The 18,361-nt window shown below is 35.9% G+C and overlaps 1 protein-coding gene across 1 annotated transcript in view; it reads left to right on the top strand.

Moving 5' to 3' along the window:
* The window catches only part of BCLAF3 (BCLAF1 and THRAP3 family member 3), a 53,092-nt gene extending 35,221 nt beyond the window's left edge, over positions 1-17,871 (top strand). Inside the window, exons 6-13 of the mRNA XM_072428084.1 lie at positions 1,784-1,897; positions 2,738-2,907; positions 5,874-5,997; positions 6,534-6,600; positions 8,971-9,086; positions 10,142-10,256; positions 13,029-13,115; positions 17,397-17,871. Of these exons, the coding sequence (XP_072284185.1) occupies positions 1,784-1,897; positions 2,738-2,907; positions 5,874-5,997; positions 6,534-6,600; positions 8,971-9,086; positions 10,142-10,256; positions 13,029-13,115; positions 17,397-17,426 (823 nt within the window). The 3' untranslated portion in view covers positions 17,427-17,871. The remainder of the gene's footprint in view (positions 1-1,783; positions 1,898-2,737; positions 2,908-5,873; positions 5,998-6,533; positions 6,601-8,970; positions 9,087-10,141; positions 10,257-13,028; positions 13,116-17,396) is intronic.
* The last annotated feature ends 490 nt before the right edge of the window (positions 17,872-18,361 follow it).

Genomic DNA, 18,361 nt, shown 5'->3' with positions numbered 1-18,361 from the left:
TTAAACTCTTCAAAATGACTGAAATCTGCTGATCTTTACAATTGTCCTCATGTTTGTTTTAACCTTGAATATTTTGCATTACAACAGGCTCGTTGTTGATGCAGATTAGGTTACAAAGTGCTGACATCAAGTGTTGGTCCAACATGAGCTTTCTGATGTTTAGAGAAGAGGAAAACAGTACTTTACACTTTTTCAGCTGCCTAAACTCTGTCCTGATGGCTTTTTTGTTATAGATTAGAGCCTACTGAATTTACCAAATGTGTACAAGATGTTACCATAAATTAAAAAACCGAGCATGCCATGACTGGGAGGATCCTGTTGACTGAGCACATGGGAATAAAACGTGGATTGAATGAAAATAACCCAGAAGTTTTGCATTGACTTTGACAAATGAGAGGTCATTTAACATCATGTCTTTCCTTTAATACAAAGTCACAGCCTTTAGATTGGAAAACAAGATCCACAACGCTAAATTTTGTTTGGATAATAAATATAAATCAAACAAATGTAATAAGGAAACATAATATTTTACAGCTTGAAATTAGCACTCCAATACTGCCTAAATTCATAGATGATGCAACTAAAACAAGTCTGCATGAAAAGTCGCATGACATTTTTCTCACCTCACAAATTTTTGATAGAGCAAATAATAATCTAATGTGTCAATCCCACCACCACTGAAACATGTAATCCAAGAAAAATCCTAAAATATTGTGTTTCATGATTGATTGGCTACATATGTTTCCATGTAAATTTACATCAACAATTTGGATCCTGTTTGTGACCTGAAAGAGCAAGAAATGGTGACCAGGTAAGTGTTTGTTTCTGAGTAACCATTAAATGTATTACTGTTTTGTCACTGAACATAAGTATGTGTACAAACTATTGTTTAAAGGTTTGGTCTCATGGTTTGATTTGTCTCTTGGAACAAAGGTATTTGCCATTGATAGTACTGGATCCTAAGGCTACATACACATGTTCGATTTTTGTTGTTGGAAATGATCTTTCACAATCCTTTTCAATGAAAAAAGACTCTGAAAGAAGCATGAATGTACATACAGAGCCGATCTGCTTAATCAGGAGGGAAGGGGGAGGAACAAGTGAGCGGTACCCCACTTGTATTTTGATCATTTGTCGTTCGTGGATCCTCTAGAAAGTTGGAGGGGGGCTGTACATACGTCAGATTCTCGTCCGATACTAGCCCTGAAGCGATAATCGGACAAGAATCATCGTGCGTACATAGCCTAAGTCTTCTCTATGCTGCCAGTAAATAGTTTGAGACTAGAACATTGTTTATTCACCAATCTAATCTAAATAAATGCTCCACAAATGAATTTGTATTTTCATTATGATTATTGCAAATAAAATGCCTGCCCTGAAAATACGGAATTAAAAAAAATTGCCCACATTCCAATTTTTGTTATTTGGCAGAGTTTGTAAACTGTGGAAGTAACTAATCGAAAAAAAAACATCAATAAGGGACCAGGCTGTGAGCCGACACCTTTAAAAGAATCAATCTGTACATACATCCATCATATAAGTTCTTACTTACAGCTTCTTTTTATTTTGCTAACCTAAATGATTGCATTTCTCCAGCTGTTGACAACATTCTGTAAGCTTTTCAATGTGCGCATATCCATCTGTATGTAGTCTCTCTAAGCATTTTTTATCCATAAGCAGCACATTTTACCTCCTTGCCTCTGTTTTGAACTGTTCTTTCTTAAGCTGTATATTAAAAAATAAAATACAATTTTAGAGGTCATGGTCATTGTCTCTTTTCTAGACAGCCTCACGAGCAAAGGGACAAACCCAGACACCTTCCACCACCATCTAATGCCGTCCAGGGACAGGAACTGTCAGAGGAGAATCAGATTTCAGATAACAGTATGCAAAAAAGGTACCTTGTGGGTCTTTATATTTAGTGATCAATATAAGTTTGTTAATCCATACAAAGTACAAATCAGCGCTATGCATGAAACACTAATTATCAGGCAATGGTCATCCGTGTAAATAATATTATTAAACAGCAACATGCCTGAAAATGTTAGTTGCTTGGCTTGCTATTTTTGTAGTCACTAACCCAAGTCTAGTATGTAGATATGTTTTGTTGTATTAGCTGCATTGAGCCATGTAATAAATCCGAGACAATCAGGCAACTATCAATTCCAGAAAGTGGTCGGCAATGGAAGTTAACCTTTTTCTCTTACTTTTAAACTATGAATTCACCAGAATTATTATTTAAATCTTGGAAGAATGATAGACTATATTTCCCTGTGCTTTTTTATATGTCAGGATCTCCAGCTTTCTTCATCCAAGTGTTGAGGCCATTGAATGGGGCTGTAACTATATTAACTATACCTAATAGATTTGCAGCAGCCAAGTTGTAACTCTATAGTAAAAAAGACCCAGAGCTGAGAACTGTGCGGTATAGACCTTATAGTTAGTGCCTGTAGTATTGTATGTATATATATATATATATATCTACAACTAATATTTTTATCAGGAAGATTGAACTAGGAACGTGAAAATGAGGTACTATGATGTATAACCCAGTTCTTTAGCATAGAAGGTCTATGTTGTACCTAGGTTTAAAGTATGTGTTAATAAACCATAATTGATTTTGCACTATACTGCCAAAAAGCATGTCTTTTCTTTCCTCTCTTTACTTGTATACCTGTAGTATTGAACTTTAACATAACTATGTTTCAAATTTCTAATTTAATTTTCAACTTTACAGGGGAAATTCTACTTCCAAGGACAGACAACTGTCTCAGGATCTTGTTGTTGCTGGAAAGGAAACGTTCCATCCAGTATTTGAACACCTAGAATCTTCACAGCAAGCTAGCACTAATGCACCTAATTCTGAATGTACTCAGGAAATTATTACCATCATTCATGAAGTTAAAGGTAAAACGGTATCGCTAAACATTTTCAACGTTTTTTCAAATAAGTTTTTAAAGTTGTTAATGCTTAAATGTAGCAGGCTTTTTCATTTGGGGGCAAAAAGTTGCTACACAATTGAAATCATCATCAGCAAATTTTGACCTGGGGGATAACGGCTTTCTCCCCAGCCCCTTTTAGCTGGGTGCACCACCCTGCACTTTTCAGTAACCACCCTGAAGTTTTTGAGTGGTTGCTGAAGAGTTGAGTCACAATACAGGGGCTACCACCCACCTTCAGCTTCTTCCCACCCAGCTTAATCCCAGTTAGATCCTTAGATAACTGTACAAAATGTGTAACATATGCATGGTTTAGGAGAATACTGTAAACCTGGGTCATCATGGTAACATGTCTGGGGCTCCCAGACTGTAGAAAATGAAGTCATGGCATCCAATTGAATTGCATAGAAATGAACTGAACCAGATGGTGCTATGGATTTCTGGCTTTAGTATGTATCCCTCACAGATAAGAACAGATGGGGGTTTGAGAAATACTTTAAAGAGGTGACTGAATGAGACCAGAAATTTCAAACCACTAGATGCATTTATAATGTATGCAACAAAAAAAAAGATTTGAGAATTGTATCTAGCCTGTGATACAACATGAAGGTTTTTTATAGAGCCTCTCCAAACCTATATAAACAGTGTGTAGCTAATAAAAAAATGTCTTGACTGCTCCTTTTGCTAAGGGAAATGCATCATCTTTGTCATCTATTTACCTAGTCTTGTATCCACCATCTTCTGATTATTTCAAGCCCACATGTTTTAGTTATGCCTCTTTAAACTTGGATTATTTTCAGATTTATTCATTCAAATTATCATTTTGGCTGAAATTGTATGCTGAGACGATCAACTTTATTTAGTTAGAGAGTTTCTCAGACAAAAACATGGTATTTTGGGACAATAACTTATTTTGCCACTCTATGTGGGAAGTCTAGGGTCCAAGGATTTCATTTAAACTTCCGTAAAGAGGATTATATTTGAAATAGAAGTCTGTCAGAAAGTATGTCAAAACCATAAGTAGTAGCAACTGAGGAAATTATTGGGAGTTTTATTGCATTGGTCAAGTTGTAGTGATCAAAGGAATAATTCTTTAGGTAAAAACTACAATATTTGGTTCAGTTGTAATGCACCAAAGTTTTTGTAAAACTTTAGTAGACTGAGGCTTCTTAATCTTTAATGGAAGATCATTGACTTTTTATTGGCGATCACCAACAAATAGAGTATTCAATGTAGGGTTTCTATTTTTATGAAACCTGCATCAGCTTTAATTTAAAAGTGCCATAAGGAACTTTATCCTAGCCAATGCCTTGAACCTTGTTAGTTGGTGGAACTTAGGGGTATTTTTACTCTTGATTGTACTAGATAATACCATTAGATAAAGTCTCTTTGCACACAAGGTGGACAAGTGGGTTTAAAGTTTTAGCATTTTTAAGGATATTTAACTTCTGAAAGAATTTTACTAATAAAATTCCCACTTAAAAGAGCCTTCAAACCTAGGATGCGATAGGTACATCCATGCATTCGTTGCATCCATGTTCAAGCTGTTAGTGTTTTTTTAGGAATGCTGCAAATGGGATGCCTTTTACTTAGTAATATTTTTTGTTTTATTTGTTACAATTGTTATACTGTATCTTTGGCTGAGCAGCAATTTCATTGTTATTGTTAGCATTAGGACCAGAGAATGTTTTTCTACTTTATAACATTGGGATGGGGGTTGTTCTGTACCCCACAGAGAGAACATGAGAGAACTAATATAAGAAGACAATATATTATTAAATAATTATGACAATATTAACCACCTGGGCGTTACACTGATGTCTAGATTTCTGTACCAAAAGCGTTACAGGTTTTCATGAAATTTTTTTTTTTAAATTGTAGACCTGTAACTTACAGAAATATGTCTGAATAGGGGTCTAGTAGATATAATGAATATAAAAAATGTTTGAAACACACAATCATGTAAAAAAAAAAAAAAAAATTACTTTTAATAAAATTAAAGGAAAAACACAAAATTCAGCTTAAACAAGAATACATAAATAAATGAAAAATACTGAAAATGCGATAATTCGGTGTACTGTATAGTAATATATTTTTCTAAAACACCTCCCTAGTGTCCAACGTCACATACCTATAGACAAAACCACATAAATATATTTTCTATTATTTTGAATTGGATTGGATACAGGACTTTGTATTCAATCCAATACAAAATGAGAACAAAATTCAAACTCTCATTTTGTATTGGATTGAATACAAACTCCTGTATCCAATCCAATACAAAATACATACTTTGTATTTATTTTTAATTATTTTGTATTGGATTGGATACAGGAGTTTGTATTCAATACAAAATGAATGAATGAGTTTGAATTTGAATTTCCCGCACACGCGCCGACGTCATCACGCACGCAGACAGAAGCCGGCCGGCTTTTTTTTCCTCCGCCGGCCGGCTTCTTGTTTCAGAGATCACCCGGCGCTGGAACGAGAACGACACTGGATGATCAGCGGGACCAGGTAAGAAGCCGGCCGGCATCTTACCGGTCCCGCTGGTATAGGAGAAGGCACCCGACGCTGGAGAGGGAGATCGACGCTGGAGGACGACGCTGGAACACGGACACGACGCTGGATGAGCACAGCGGGACCAGGTAAGTGGGGATTTTAATATAGTGAGAAAAGTTCGGGGTTAACGATAATTGCAACTTTTTTTAGCACGGAAAAGTTCGGGCTTAACGGTTGGGAGGTTAATATTAGATATATTATTATTAACAGGTATTATTTTCACTTACTGAACAACTATACAAAAAGACTTTCAATTCTATTTTTACCAGACCGAAAGGGAGCAAACAAGATATGTTTATTGTTGGGCTGTACTAATAATTTTAAAGTATGCAGAATATGATGAAAGTTTTATTTTTTATCTTCAATTTCTAGCAAACCATTTTAGATCAGTTGGTATGTCACTTCATGAACGTTTCACCAAGCTGCAAGCAGAAAGCAATAAACAGGAGGTGAACGTTGAAAAACCTATACCACAAACAAATCCAGAGATTCACAGGTAAGCTAGCCCTTCTTTCCTTCTTCAAGAACTTGTTAAAAACTAGCTGAAGAACAGTCAACAGACATAAACAAAAACAGTATTCCTAGGTAATTCTAAAGAAACACATTGTTAGTGTACATTAAATACACTACACATTAAATATGACCTTTACCTTTGCTTTCCACAGTAGTTCCCATTGTTATTTATACCCAGGATATTTTTCTGTGGTCTATCCAGTTGTTGTTTAAATCTGACTAAACACTTTGAATTGTGTGACTCCACCTTTGTGTTTTTATCCTCATTCTTGGGTTAGCTGTAAATGACAGATCTTAATAGTTAGGGAAGGATGGGCGGTAAGACATGCTTTCTGTAATAATGTAGAACATATCCAGAGGGCATTCATTATGACAAAGCTGCTACTACCCCATGTAATATAGTAATAGATACAGATAGGTTCCAATATTCATAGTCGTCATTGACTGGAAGGGACCTGGAAAAAAAATTGTTAAGTTCTGCCAATAGTCCATTACTGTTTTTTTCTCCTCTTTTTTTAGGAGAATTGATATTTCTTTGGAAGAGCTTCAGAGCAAATCTCTTCACAAAACTGTGGAAGTTACCCCAGTAAGTGTTATTAAATTGTGCATTTGAAAAATTACACCAAGTGATCTGGTACAGAGCCTCCTATATCTCTCACCTCTTTTTTTTTTTTTGTTTGTGATGACGAAGAATTCTATTAAAGTATATCTTAGAATGAATAATATGTCACTTATTAAACTTCAGTCATGCTAGACTGATTTCTTACATATATTTACAGTGTTTGCTGTGGTTACTATCTTAATGTTATGATAATATTTGCTTTCTTACTCCTCTAAAAATGGATCTCTTTCTTTTTAACGTACCTGTAGGCTTTGGGTCTTACAATTGTCACCATGACAGTTCTTAAAGCGGAAGTAAACCCAAAACAAAAAAATAACACTTACCTTCAATCCTGCAGATGAATCTATCTGTCGGGAGGTTTCTTCCATCGCGGCCAGCGTCGTCCTGGTATCTGTCTTTAATCTTTAATGGAAGATCTTTGACTTTTTATTGGTGATCACCATCAAATAGAGTATTCAATGTAGGGTTTCTATTTTTATGAAACCTGCATCAGCTTTAATTTAAAAGTGCCATAAGGAACTTTATCCTAGCTAATGTCTTGAACCTTGTTAGTTAGTGGAATTTAGGGAACTTTATCCTAGCTAATGTCTTGAACCTTGTTAGTTGGTGGAATTTAGGGGTATTTTTACTCTGGATTGTACTAGATAATACCATTAGATAAAGTCTCTTTGCACACAAGGTGGACAAGTGGGTTTAAAGTTTTAGCATTTTTTTAGGGTTTTTAGCCTTCAAACCTAGGATGCGATAGGTACATCCATGCGTTCGTTGCATCCATGTTCAAGCTGTTAGTGTTTTTGTAGGAATGCTGCAAATGGGATGCCTTTTACTTAGTAATATTTTTTGTTTTATTTGTTACAATTGTTATACTGTATCTTTGGCTGAGCAGCAATTTTATTGTATTGTTGGCATTAGGACCAGAGAATGTTTTTCTTCTTTAATACATTGGGATGGGGGTTGTTCTGTACCCCACAGAGAGAACCTGAGAGAACTAAACAAAAAAATAACACTTACCTTCAATCCTGCAGATCAGTCTGTCGGGAGGTTTCTTCCATCGCGCCCTGCGTCGTCCTGGTATCTGTCTTTAATCTTTAATGGAAGATCGATGACTTTTTATTGGTGATCACCATCAAATAGAGTATTCAATGTAGGGTTTCTAGGCCTGGGGCAGAGGGAGTGCCGGGCGCCGACTTCTTATCTTCTCTTTTTCCAGGTTATTCTTCCTGCGTCACCCGATCTGCCACTGCGCAAGTGGGAGATCAGGTGACGTAGATTGGGAATATATATAATGCTTACGCCTGACAAAGACGCTGGTGCTGTTTCCAGCAGTAGGAATGGCATATGGCTGACAAGTGTACTTCACTTTGTTACATGTAACTCCATACTGTAGATGTAACAAGATGTTAAATGTCATGCATTTTCTACCCCTACATCACCCTGCCTCAAGATTCTTCCTATATTTATTGTATGATCTAAGCCAGTGTGACTTCATCTTTAGCTTTTTATAAGTCTGCTTAACTTGTCTGAAGTTTGCCCCTTAGCCAAATGAAAGTCAGCATCTCATTAAAACTTGTTTTACATGTTAACCCCTTAGATTGGATTAAATAGCTTAAAATACACTTGTTTGCTATTTTTATGAATGAGACTCTAATATGGTTTATGTAGCATTTAGTAGTAGCTGAGTCACAATAGCATGTGTATAATAAATCTCAATATTTCTGAGGTTGTAGAAAATTCTGCCGTATGTGGTCCTTTTAAAAATGTTACTGAGAAATGTGGTGCTGCTAATGTATGTAGAATCACTGGATAATTCTCATTTAAGCAAATTATGGATCTGTTTCTGATGTATAGCGTTTGTCTAGGAATAACCACCTTCTGCAGGATGGCAGATGATCTTGGATAGATAGGAACCCTGTAGAGGGATTTCTGCTCTACTTGAACTGCAGACAGCTGTAGGCAGTCACCGTACAGTATACGATGGACAAGCATTCTTAACTATGACTCCTATTTGGGCCATCCAGTGGGGTTTAGGAGTTAGTACATTTTTGCACATATCCCAGTACATCATTTAAGTGTTCACCTTTCTTTGTATTTACATATAATATGTAGTTAGACATAGATCATTTTATTCCAGACTGCATCCTTCTCACATTACCAGCAAATTCACCAAAATTATACTTCACACCATGTAGCAGGAGGTAGTGACTTCCTAACCTAGAAGGCAGGAACACTATTGAAATTTGCTTTAAAATTACAATAACATGTTACGACCTATATGAGATTTTAGCAGTTGGATCCATATAATATTTAATGATCTTTGTTCCTTTTTTTTTCCAGGCAAGCCATAAAGTAATTGAAGATCCAAATGACCTACGGCATGATATAGAAAGGAGGCGGAAACAGAGACTGCACAGTGAACAGAATGGTACTACAGATGCTAACTATGGTGACCGGTTAGTATCAGCCACCGACTAAATACCGTTAACCTAAGGATTGGTCAGATTTGTTACATAATCCTTGCTATTCTTACTTTTTACTTGTACAACCTTTACATTTATTTATATAGCTTCCCATGGTTGGAGATAAAAAAAAATCATAAAAACATCTGGTTTATAGCAAAGGTATACTCTAGTATTTTGGAAGGTTTTTTTTTCCAGACTGCATACAATTATTTCAGATTTGCAGGTCATCATTAGTGCAGTGATGGAATCAATAATGTCAATGTAATAAGTCTCAAGAAGCAGTGAAAAGATAGGCAAGTTATGATGAGTTGTGCCATTCCTTGGGTGTACCTTCCTAAATAAAATGTATCTACATGTCTCATTTCCATTGCAAACCTTAAACATGAGGGGTTGATTCCTTAATTTATTATATTGTCCAGAGCCATGCCAGTCACTTCATTATGCCCCTGCACTATGCTGTACGTCATAATATTTTGGAGTATCTGTTCTATATACTAGAAGTTCTGGATGTACAGTTGACTATAGGGAAAGAAAGTAATGATATTCATGGCCTAAAATAATCTTAAAATAGGAAATGGTGGTTTGAGATCATTTTGTGTATGGGAACACTTAATCAGTATTTCTATATAGAATGTTTATGTGGAGCTGCAGCCATTTATTTTGAATGGACTTGCTATCAAGATCATGAGAAAGAGAAAACCTTTTGTCCCTTAGGACAAAGAATGTCTTCTCCAATGTGCCACAGTCACCAGTCTGGCATTCTGAAACTGAGATCTCTGTATCACATTTGGGTTTTGCTTTTAACTCTCTGCACATTCTGATTATCACCAGCAATACTGGAATCCATTACAGAACCTGCAGACTTTGGGCCTTCCTTATGATTGATATATGTCATTATGTTAATATTTATCAAACATTGTACTCTCTTGGTCATTCAAATTCCATTCCGCAGAGGTTTACCACTTGATACATTTATCTTTGTGCTGGGATTTCTGTACAATATATCAATTACACCAAACTGACAGTCTTTTCATTGTCCTTTATAGTGACACTTCAAGCAGCTATTATGCACTTCCGCACCAGGAAACAGGAGAATTTCAGAGTTTATCCAGGGTGAGCAGGCCACCTTTTCGAAAGGCAACAGGGAGGCCTCCTGTTAGGGTAAGATAATGTTTTTCCCACAACGTGTATACATCCTAAATTCTAAGTTTTCCTAGTGTACTCCTGCCAAGATTAAAAATAAGACATTGAAATGCATTCAGAGAACTCACCCAACCTGCTTAGTGCTTAGGTTTTTCATACAAGTGTAATAGTAAACCAGCCCACCTCACTACATCAAGCTGGTGATTTGAAAACACTTTTGTTTTCCAGTTTGTAGTCCAGAAGAGGTATTCGCAAACCCACAACTGCATTCTGCTTATTCACTCTGATTCAATAGCTGTGTTCTATGGGGGTCTACATTGAGTGGATTGTTTAGGTCACAACAGACTGTCTCTCCAGCCTGCTTCAAGTATCAACTACTCTTTTGGTAAAATATTATTTTTAGGTAGTTTTGGTACTTTTCTCCTATGAGACTGAGGCCCTTGTCCTCTCTCCCCTGCTTTTGATTTGTGGGACTAGCAGTCCTGTATTGTATATAGTGACAGAGTACCTGCAACTAGCATAGCAGTGAAGAGAAGTTGCTTTGGAGTTTGGTCATGCAGCTGGGCAAAATTATGCTGGGGTGAGGAATAAGGCAAGTATAGGTTACTTTTTTATGTCCCCAATACACAAAATGAACACTAAACCCTTTCAGTGCTGGGGAAGCCCAACTACAGGGGTCATTGTTTCCCTAGAGTTCAGCAATAAATGGATGGATTTTAAAGTTCTTGTTTAGGATGTGTTGGATTCATATTCAGAGGGCAGGCCTGAATACTTTGGCATAGCTTATAACATTTTTAGTTTGTTAACTAGTAAATCAAATTTATTCATGTGTTTTCATGGAAATGAGTTAGCTCATCTTTGGCCTGCCTGTGGGGTATCTAGTTAGGTCACCTTTTTTATTTATTTTTTGTACTGTTTATGTATACCTTAAAATAATAGAACTTTTGTTTATATAAATAGTAAATGACTGATAATAAAATGGAAATTTGTGTGACAATGTTCAAGTCCAAGAATGTAATGCAAATATTTTTTAAATTCTTATAACTTTATTTGATTGTTCGGTAACGACAGTCCTGCGATACACCCAGACACTTCAAGTGTAATGTTACCCATATTCAGTATTTCCTAATTTGCGGCAATGTTCACCATATTTTATGGTGGAGGACGTCATTTCAGGATTTAGTGTCAAGGACTAGTGAAATCATTTTGGATACCACCCATTAATGAGTCATAACAGCCTTTGTGAAGTTATGAGTATAGCTTTTTTTTTTTTTTTAGACCTTGTCTTGTTTCTTACTGGTAAACCTACAGATAAAAGATATTGATGTATGTAGTTGGCACCATATTACTGTACTTACAGCAGCAAACTGGGAGAGATGGAAACCAACAACATGATGGCCTTATAGGTGTACTTGAAAAATATTCTAACCTTAATGCTCCCGTACCTGTATTTTCTGTAAATTGCATCCTAACATACATGTAACCTCTCTTATTTGCTCACTGCTGGTTTGGTATATCTAACACAGACATCATTTTGTTATATCTGTTGGATAAATGAAAATTTATGAGTATGTCTTGAGTTTAGATTTGTCCTGTGTCCAGAGCTTACTTCCTGCAGAAATGTAATTAGCCATCCCAGTCTTTTCTTGGGACAACATAACAATTAGCCTTTATGTACTGGAGATCTAAAAGTAAGAGGGTCTTAGTAGTTTGGTAAGAAAAACACAGCAGGACTGATATCACTCTTTCTAGAAAAATGCTGGATTTCAGCTTACAACAGAATTTTAGGAATTTAGAGTATTTCTAACGGATAATTAGGTATTTTATGTATATGTAGAGCTTTTCTAGGAATAAAGCATGGTGCAATATACATGATTTGATGTACATATCCTTTGCTATAAATGCAGACCTGAATTTGTACTTTAATGGAGCCTGGTAAATTCTTCATGAAACTCTTCTTAAAACCCATGCCAATCACAGCATGATAATTCATAATATTCATCCTTTTTTTATTTTATACCTGTTATAATATTTACAGTTATTGCAATGCATTTAAACCAGAAGGCAGAAAAATCTAACCTCCCCTAACTCCCTAAAAACTCTTTAAAATCCGAAACCCACCACTAAATACCCCAATTTGCATACTCTCTTAGCCTGGGGCAGCAGACTCTGTGGAGCTATCCTATGCTGTGATCTTGTTGCCAAACTGAACTGAAGGCTCGCATAGGCTCTTCAGCTCTTCAGTAGTACAGTGGTAGTATACAATAATCATTTGGTAACTCACTGCAGATAAACTTACTGTACTGTTTCCTAAACACCAGCCAGGACTACTGTACTGTTGTAACAATTGCCTTTTATTTATCCCCACCACCCCTCCCAGTGCAGCCCACTAACTCAAATATTTATTTCAAGATCTAGGGTTCTTCATAGTGCATCCCGGCTAGAACCACAGAACGTTACTAGTAAAACATACATTATTATTAATATTACTAAACAGTGTTTATATTGTGCCAACATATTGTGCAGCGCTGTACATTAAATAGGGGTTGCAAAGAGTAAGAGTATCTGAGCTGGCAAGCTGTACTTGGGGAAAGTTGTCACAATTCATTAATGGTATAGTTGTCTTTTGAGTAAATCAACTGTGCTGTATATGAAAAAGTAAATATGTTGTTATAAAATATGTTTTTTTTTTCCCTCATAGTGCTCTGCAATCTATATCACACTGTATCTTTGTATATATTATATATGTACTGAATATATTTTATGTTATATGGTTTTTGACAATTGCAGGGTACATACTACAGAGGAAATTCTAACCAGTACTACACGTCAAGGAACACTATTGAAGACACTGATGAGAGCAGAACGCCTTACAAGGTAAGAGACATTTTTATATTTTTTACATTTCAGGTTACTTTAGAATAAATCTATGGTACTGGTTATCATGCTTGATGGGGTTATTAGCTTCAGCATAAAAAATGATTTGGGAATGTTTTTCATACATGTTTTTCATTCTTACATTAAGTCTGAAATTATACATAACTAAAGACAAGAATGGTTTCCTTCCCTAGAGAAAATACTTTTCCAGATTTTCTTCAGCTTTGGCATTTGAAGAACTGATGTTTGTTAAAGGGGTGGATTTGCTGCTCCTCCTCATTGTCTGAGATCATATGACCATATGCCTAAACTTTCAGTCACATGACCAGATCATTGGGGCACCTAACAGCTTTTTCTCATTTTCCTATTTACTATTTATCCTCCCCAAAAACTTTATGTACATTCTATTTATGTTATTTATATTATTGTGGTTATCAGTTATAATAAAAATGCTAGGTTAAAGCTATCTACTCTCCTGCTGTTAAAGTACCAGTCCTGTATTAATCAAAAGAAGGAACATGAAATGTATAGTCCAGGAAAGAAGAAACCAGCACTAAGAGCCAATCAGTCTGCAGCAGTGTACATGCTAAAAAGGGCAGAAGGATGATCTGTATTTCTGATGCATTATTGTCCAGTCAATAAGCTAGAGGATTGTGCAGGTCCATGGCCTGGGTGTTTACCTGGTAAGGTACTGATAATTCTATGCATCTATTCCTGCCAGATAAATTTATTTTTAATGGTATTTATTTTTTCCAACATTTATAGGTTCAGTAACTGGTTTTCCAGTTACTTTTAACCTTTAAATCCAAGTTTAAATCTTACTCCTTATTTATTAGTTTGTTCTGTGCAATATATAACACAGGCCTCTAAAGCAGATTCTCAGTCCTTGCATAAAAGTTGTTAGATCTAAAGACTGCAGACCTTCCTTTACTATAAAACATGGATGGGTCGTCCCTTAAATGTAACCAGATATAACTTACAGGCTGGAAACTCTTCTATTTAGCTGACATTTCCATTAGACACCTAAATATTGCCAGCGGTTGATGTGATGGAGCTAACAGTAAACTTACTGAAAACTTTATTAAAGCTATTTTCGAACACCAAAAACTTGATGGCGTAATTCATCTTTTTATACTGTTTTTGTTAGAAATGTAATTCATGTGTCTTAAACCTCTCATTTTGTGACCTTCCATTCTTAATTTTTGGGTTGATCTGTTAACTGCTTTATCCACACCCAGTAGTCACCACACAGACATTACGTTCACCTGCTTGAGACATTTCTCAGTGTTCAGCTTAATTTAATACAGAAATGTTATGGTCATTACATTTTATTTTTTTTTTATTAGCTGTCATCTGCCTCATTAAATTTGGAGTTGAAAAGAGCAAGTGATTCATAAATCTGTTACTGGTATAGGCCGTCACATCTTTAGTCAGAAATGGAAAGAGAAGCCCATGTTACCCAATAAAAATATTAAGAGCACTCATCTTAAAGTGCAATGTAGGTAAAAGCAAAGCTTGAGACAGATGAAGTAATATCTGTTTCCACTGGGTGGCACTGTTTTATTGGAAGAAATAGGTTATGTGCCTCTTGGAGCTTTATATGTATATATTATATCATGTAGACCTGCCATAGCTTCTAATATTCAAGAAAGAGATTTGCTGAAAAGGCAGTCATTAGCCTGTTTACTATATATAAATCCTGTTTACAAAAGCACCTATGTGTTCTATATAAACACAAAACTAAATACAAAACTGACATAAAGGCATGAAGATAGAAACATGCCATGTAAATCAAGCTCCTTTTACATCAACCAGTGCAATAGGCAATCCAAGAATACACTTCCACCAGACCATATGGGGCAGGATTTGGTAAATCTGTCTTTTTAGGCTGTTTCAGATTTTTAGTCTATATATGCATATTTTTTTAGGGAGATTGAAACAACAGTGCCTACCAAGACATGACCGATTGTCCCACTTTGAGTTCAGGTTGTTCTATATGTCAAGAGATCGGATAAAACACAGTATTAAAGACAGTTCTGCAACAAAGACAAAAATCTGATCTGTGCTAGACATAGTGAAGTGATTGTATAATTTCTGCACATGATCAGATGTAGGCATATAGAACCAGATTGTGAATACTTCCATATCTGTGTGGAATTTGGTGTGGGAGCTGACTTTGCCCATTACATATGCTTTTACAGCACAACAAAACAGTATTTTCAATGGATACAAGATCAAGAGCTACACCTCATACCGTGTTTCCCCGAAAATAAGACCTACCCCGAAAATAAGACCTAGTAGAAAAAGAAAAAAAAAATACTCACCGAGCGGGAGACAGCGGGCGTACACACTCCGGAGCCGCACAAGCCGATGCTTGCCTTGTAGTTCCGGCTCCTGTCACAGGCGGAGTGATATTACATGCACTTCGCCTGTCAGAAGCCAGGAACTCGGCTCGCGTCTTCTGATAAGGCAAGTTTTTTTTTTTTATTTTAACCAGCACAATTACGGTATAAAAAAAATAAAATAAATAAAAATGTGAGCAATCATTGCCCCAGCCACATTTTGTGCTGATTTTAGGTTTGTAAGGACAAGCTGGCTGATTTAATACAGTAACAGTGCAAGAAGAGAAATGCTGAATTCAGTAACCAATACCGGTAGCAATGAATCAATGAAGAGTTTAATTTACAATTGGGTCACCATATAAAACTCTCAAATGTACATTGTTCTACATGAATATGGTAAGTGTTTTTTTTCATTAAAAAAAGTATATAAGACCTACCCTGAAAATAAGACCTAGTGTGTTTTTGGAAGCCCAACAAAATATAAGACAGTGTCTTATTTTCGGGGAAACACGGTAGTATTCCAGCTGAAGAATCAATGCTGTCAAACCAGGGAAACTCTCTAGCTTCAGTATGCCTTGAACTGGACCCAGCAGGCCTCATAACTAGCTCCAAAATCTCTTTTTTGAAGAAGAGACTTCTTCTCTTTACTCTCAACCTCCAGTGTCAACCACAGCTGGAACTGTGCCTCCACTCAGGGGTTCTTGTATATTACATTGCATCCTAAATCAACCCACGATGGTCAGTTTTTTTAACCTTGGCTGCTAGAATAGAGTTGGTACAAAGAAATTAGACATGGCATATACCTATTGTCATTAATGCCCATTTATGAAGGAAATCAAACATCACAGCATTTTACAGGTAAAGGTACTATCTTCACCTTATAATTTGCAAGACCAATTCTGTTTTTTTACTGTGGGGACTTCCACAGAGATTAGTACAACTGCAGCAAACCTGAACTGTAAAATGTGAGCATTCAGTACCGAGTTTGCCTCAAAAACTAGATATATTTACAAAAAAATGTCTTTTTAGGCTTTGCACTACTTTTATTGATATGTGGATACAAACGTTTCATACACAACCCAAGTATTTTTTCCTGGAGGCCTTTTGATAACCTAGACCACTGTTTCTCAACCAGGGTTCCTCCAGAGGTTGCTAGGGGTTTCTTTAGCAATGTGCAGTTTGTGACTTTCCGGTCATTTTAAGTGATACCAGTGATCTTTTTGGCTATCTGTAAGGGTGACATTTTTCCCACTGGTCAGCAATGTAGGAGGCAGTCTTCCCACTGACCACCACTAGTGTACTCTGTGTTGTGGATATAATAATGAATGAATGATGAAGACCTGAAATTCTTCAGTGAAACACTGACCTAGATGAGAATTGATCATTTTCTTTTGTTTCCTGCTGGAACCTGATTTATTCCACTTGTTTTATTGCTCTTACTGTTAGTTCATCATTAGTATAATGATGTTTATGTTTAATGATAATGATGTTTTATGTTTAATGATAATTAGTCATTGCAGAAAGCTTTGTCATTTATGGTATCGCCACTAAAACATCTTAAATCGTAAATTAGTCTTTCCTTGGTTTGCAAGACTCTTTATGTCCAAAAAGTTTATTTCTGAGTTCCAGGATCACAAGACTAAAGCATAACAACTTGAACACCTTACTTAATGGAAGTATTTTCTATTACATATCTCACCTTGTTTGTAATTGATGTGTATAAATAACTGTAGTTTGGTTATATGAATGCTGAATTTACCACCTATTGGGCAGATCAGCATTTCAGCATTTGTCTGCTAGTTGGGTTTATTCATGCTTCCGCTGTGCCTCCTTGTGTCATTACAATAGACAAACAAGACTGTTATATGAATCATTGTGTCAGATTTTTATACTAGTTGGATAATATTTCACTCATGCATTCTGTCATTTCTCTCCACAGGGATGGGGGAACCCCGCTGCAAGAATATAATGTTCTTCCCTTGATTTCATGAAGACTATGCTACATAAAAAAGACTTCTAGATTTAGATATGTGACTTTCAAGAGCACTGGCATTACAAGTTCAATAGTCTTGATAAAAGAAAATAACTATTTTTCAGTAGTGGAATGCTGCACAACTTTTTTACGGTTTTCACATTTTTGTAAAGATGGCATTGAGATGGAAGATTACTAGTTTCCCTGTTACCTTTTTGCAAGAAAACAAAAAACATATGCAATGCAGTACAAACAATGTTTTTCCAGCAAAGATCATCCCGTCTTTGAGTGTCCTATTTATTGTGCATATTCCTCAATGACAGCATGTTTTTGTTTGAATTTTCTCCATACTGTTTTTTTTTTTTGTTTGTTTCTTTGTTTGTTAGTTTTAACGTTATGTTGCACAGTTTGTGTTTTAGTGTAATAAAGTGCCTGAATTGTTTGATGCTGGCTTGGTTCTGTGTTTTGACTCTCAGTGGGGCATATTTATTATACATGGGGAAAAGGCATATGCTATTATGTTGTGTATTGCAACCAGTTAGGTCGATTTTTTACATTTAAATGTTCTTTCTTGGGGCATATACATGCGTGAAGCCTGTTCTTATCTTGTTGCAGTAAGTTGTAGTAAATCCTGTCCATCTACAAAATGCACTGCTGTGTTGTACACGGCATGACATGCTTCGCTGTGGGCTATGAGTTATCTCTCCTGTTGTGGGACCAATGTAAAATGAATGGTCTGTAGTAATGCAATGCACAATTATGTGGCACGTGTTCTCTCAGCACACTTTAGTGTGATTTTCCCCTTAAATTACATTTTAACTTCAATAACTGAAATCTCAGAATAATTTTAATATCATTTTAAATTTTTGACAATTTTTGAACAAAGTTTTTTTGAATTTTTAGCTATATGCAACGCTTTGGAATAACAAAGG

Source organism: Pyxicephalus adspersus, chromosome 1, assembly GCF_032062135.1.
Source record: "Pyxicephalus adspersus chromosome 1, UCB_Pads_2.0, whole genome shotgun sequence".
In the NCBI taxonomy this organism is placed as follows: Eukaryota; Metazoa; Chordata; class Amphibia; order Anura; family Pyxicephalidae; genus Pyxicephalus; species Pyxicephalus adspersus.
Note: the sequence above shows the minus strand (reverse complement) of the source record. Positions and strands in the feature narration are given on the sequence as shown.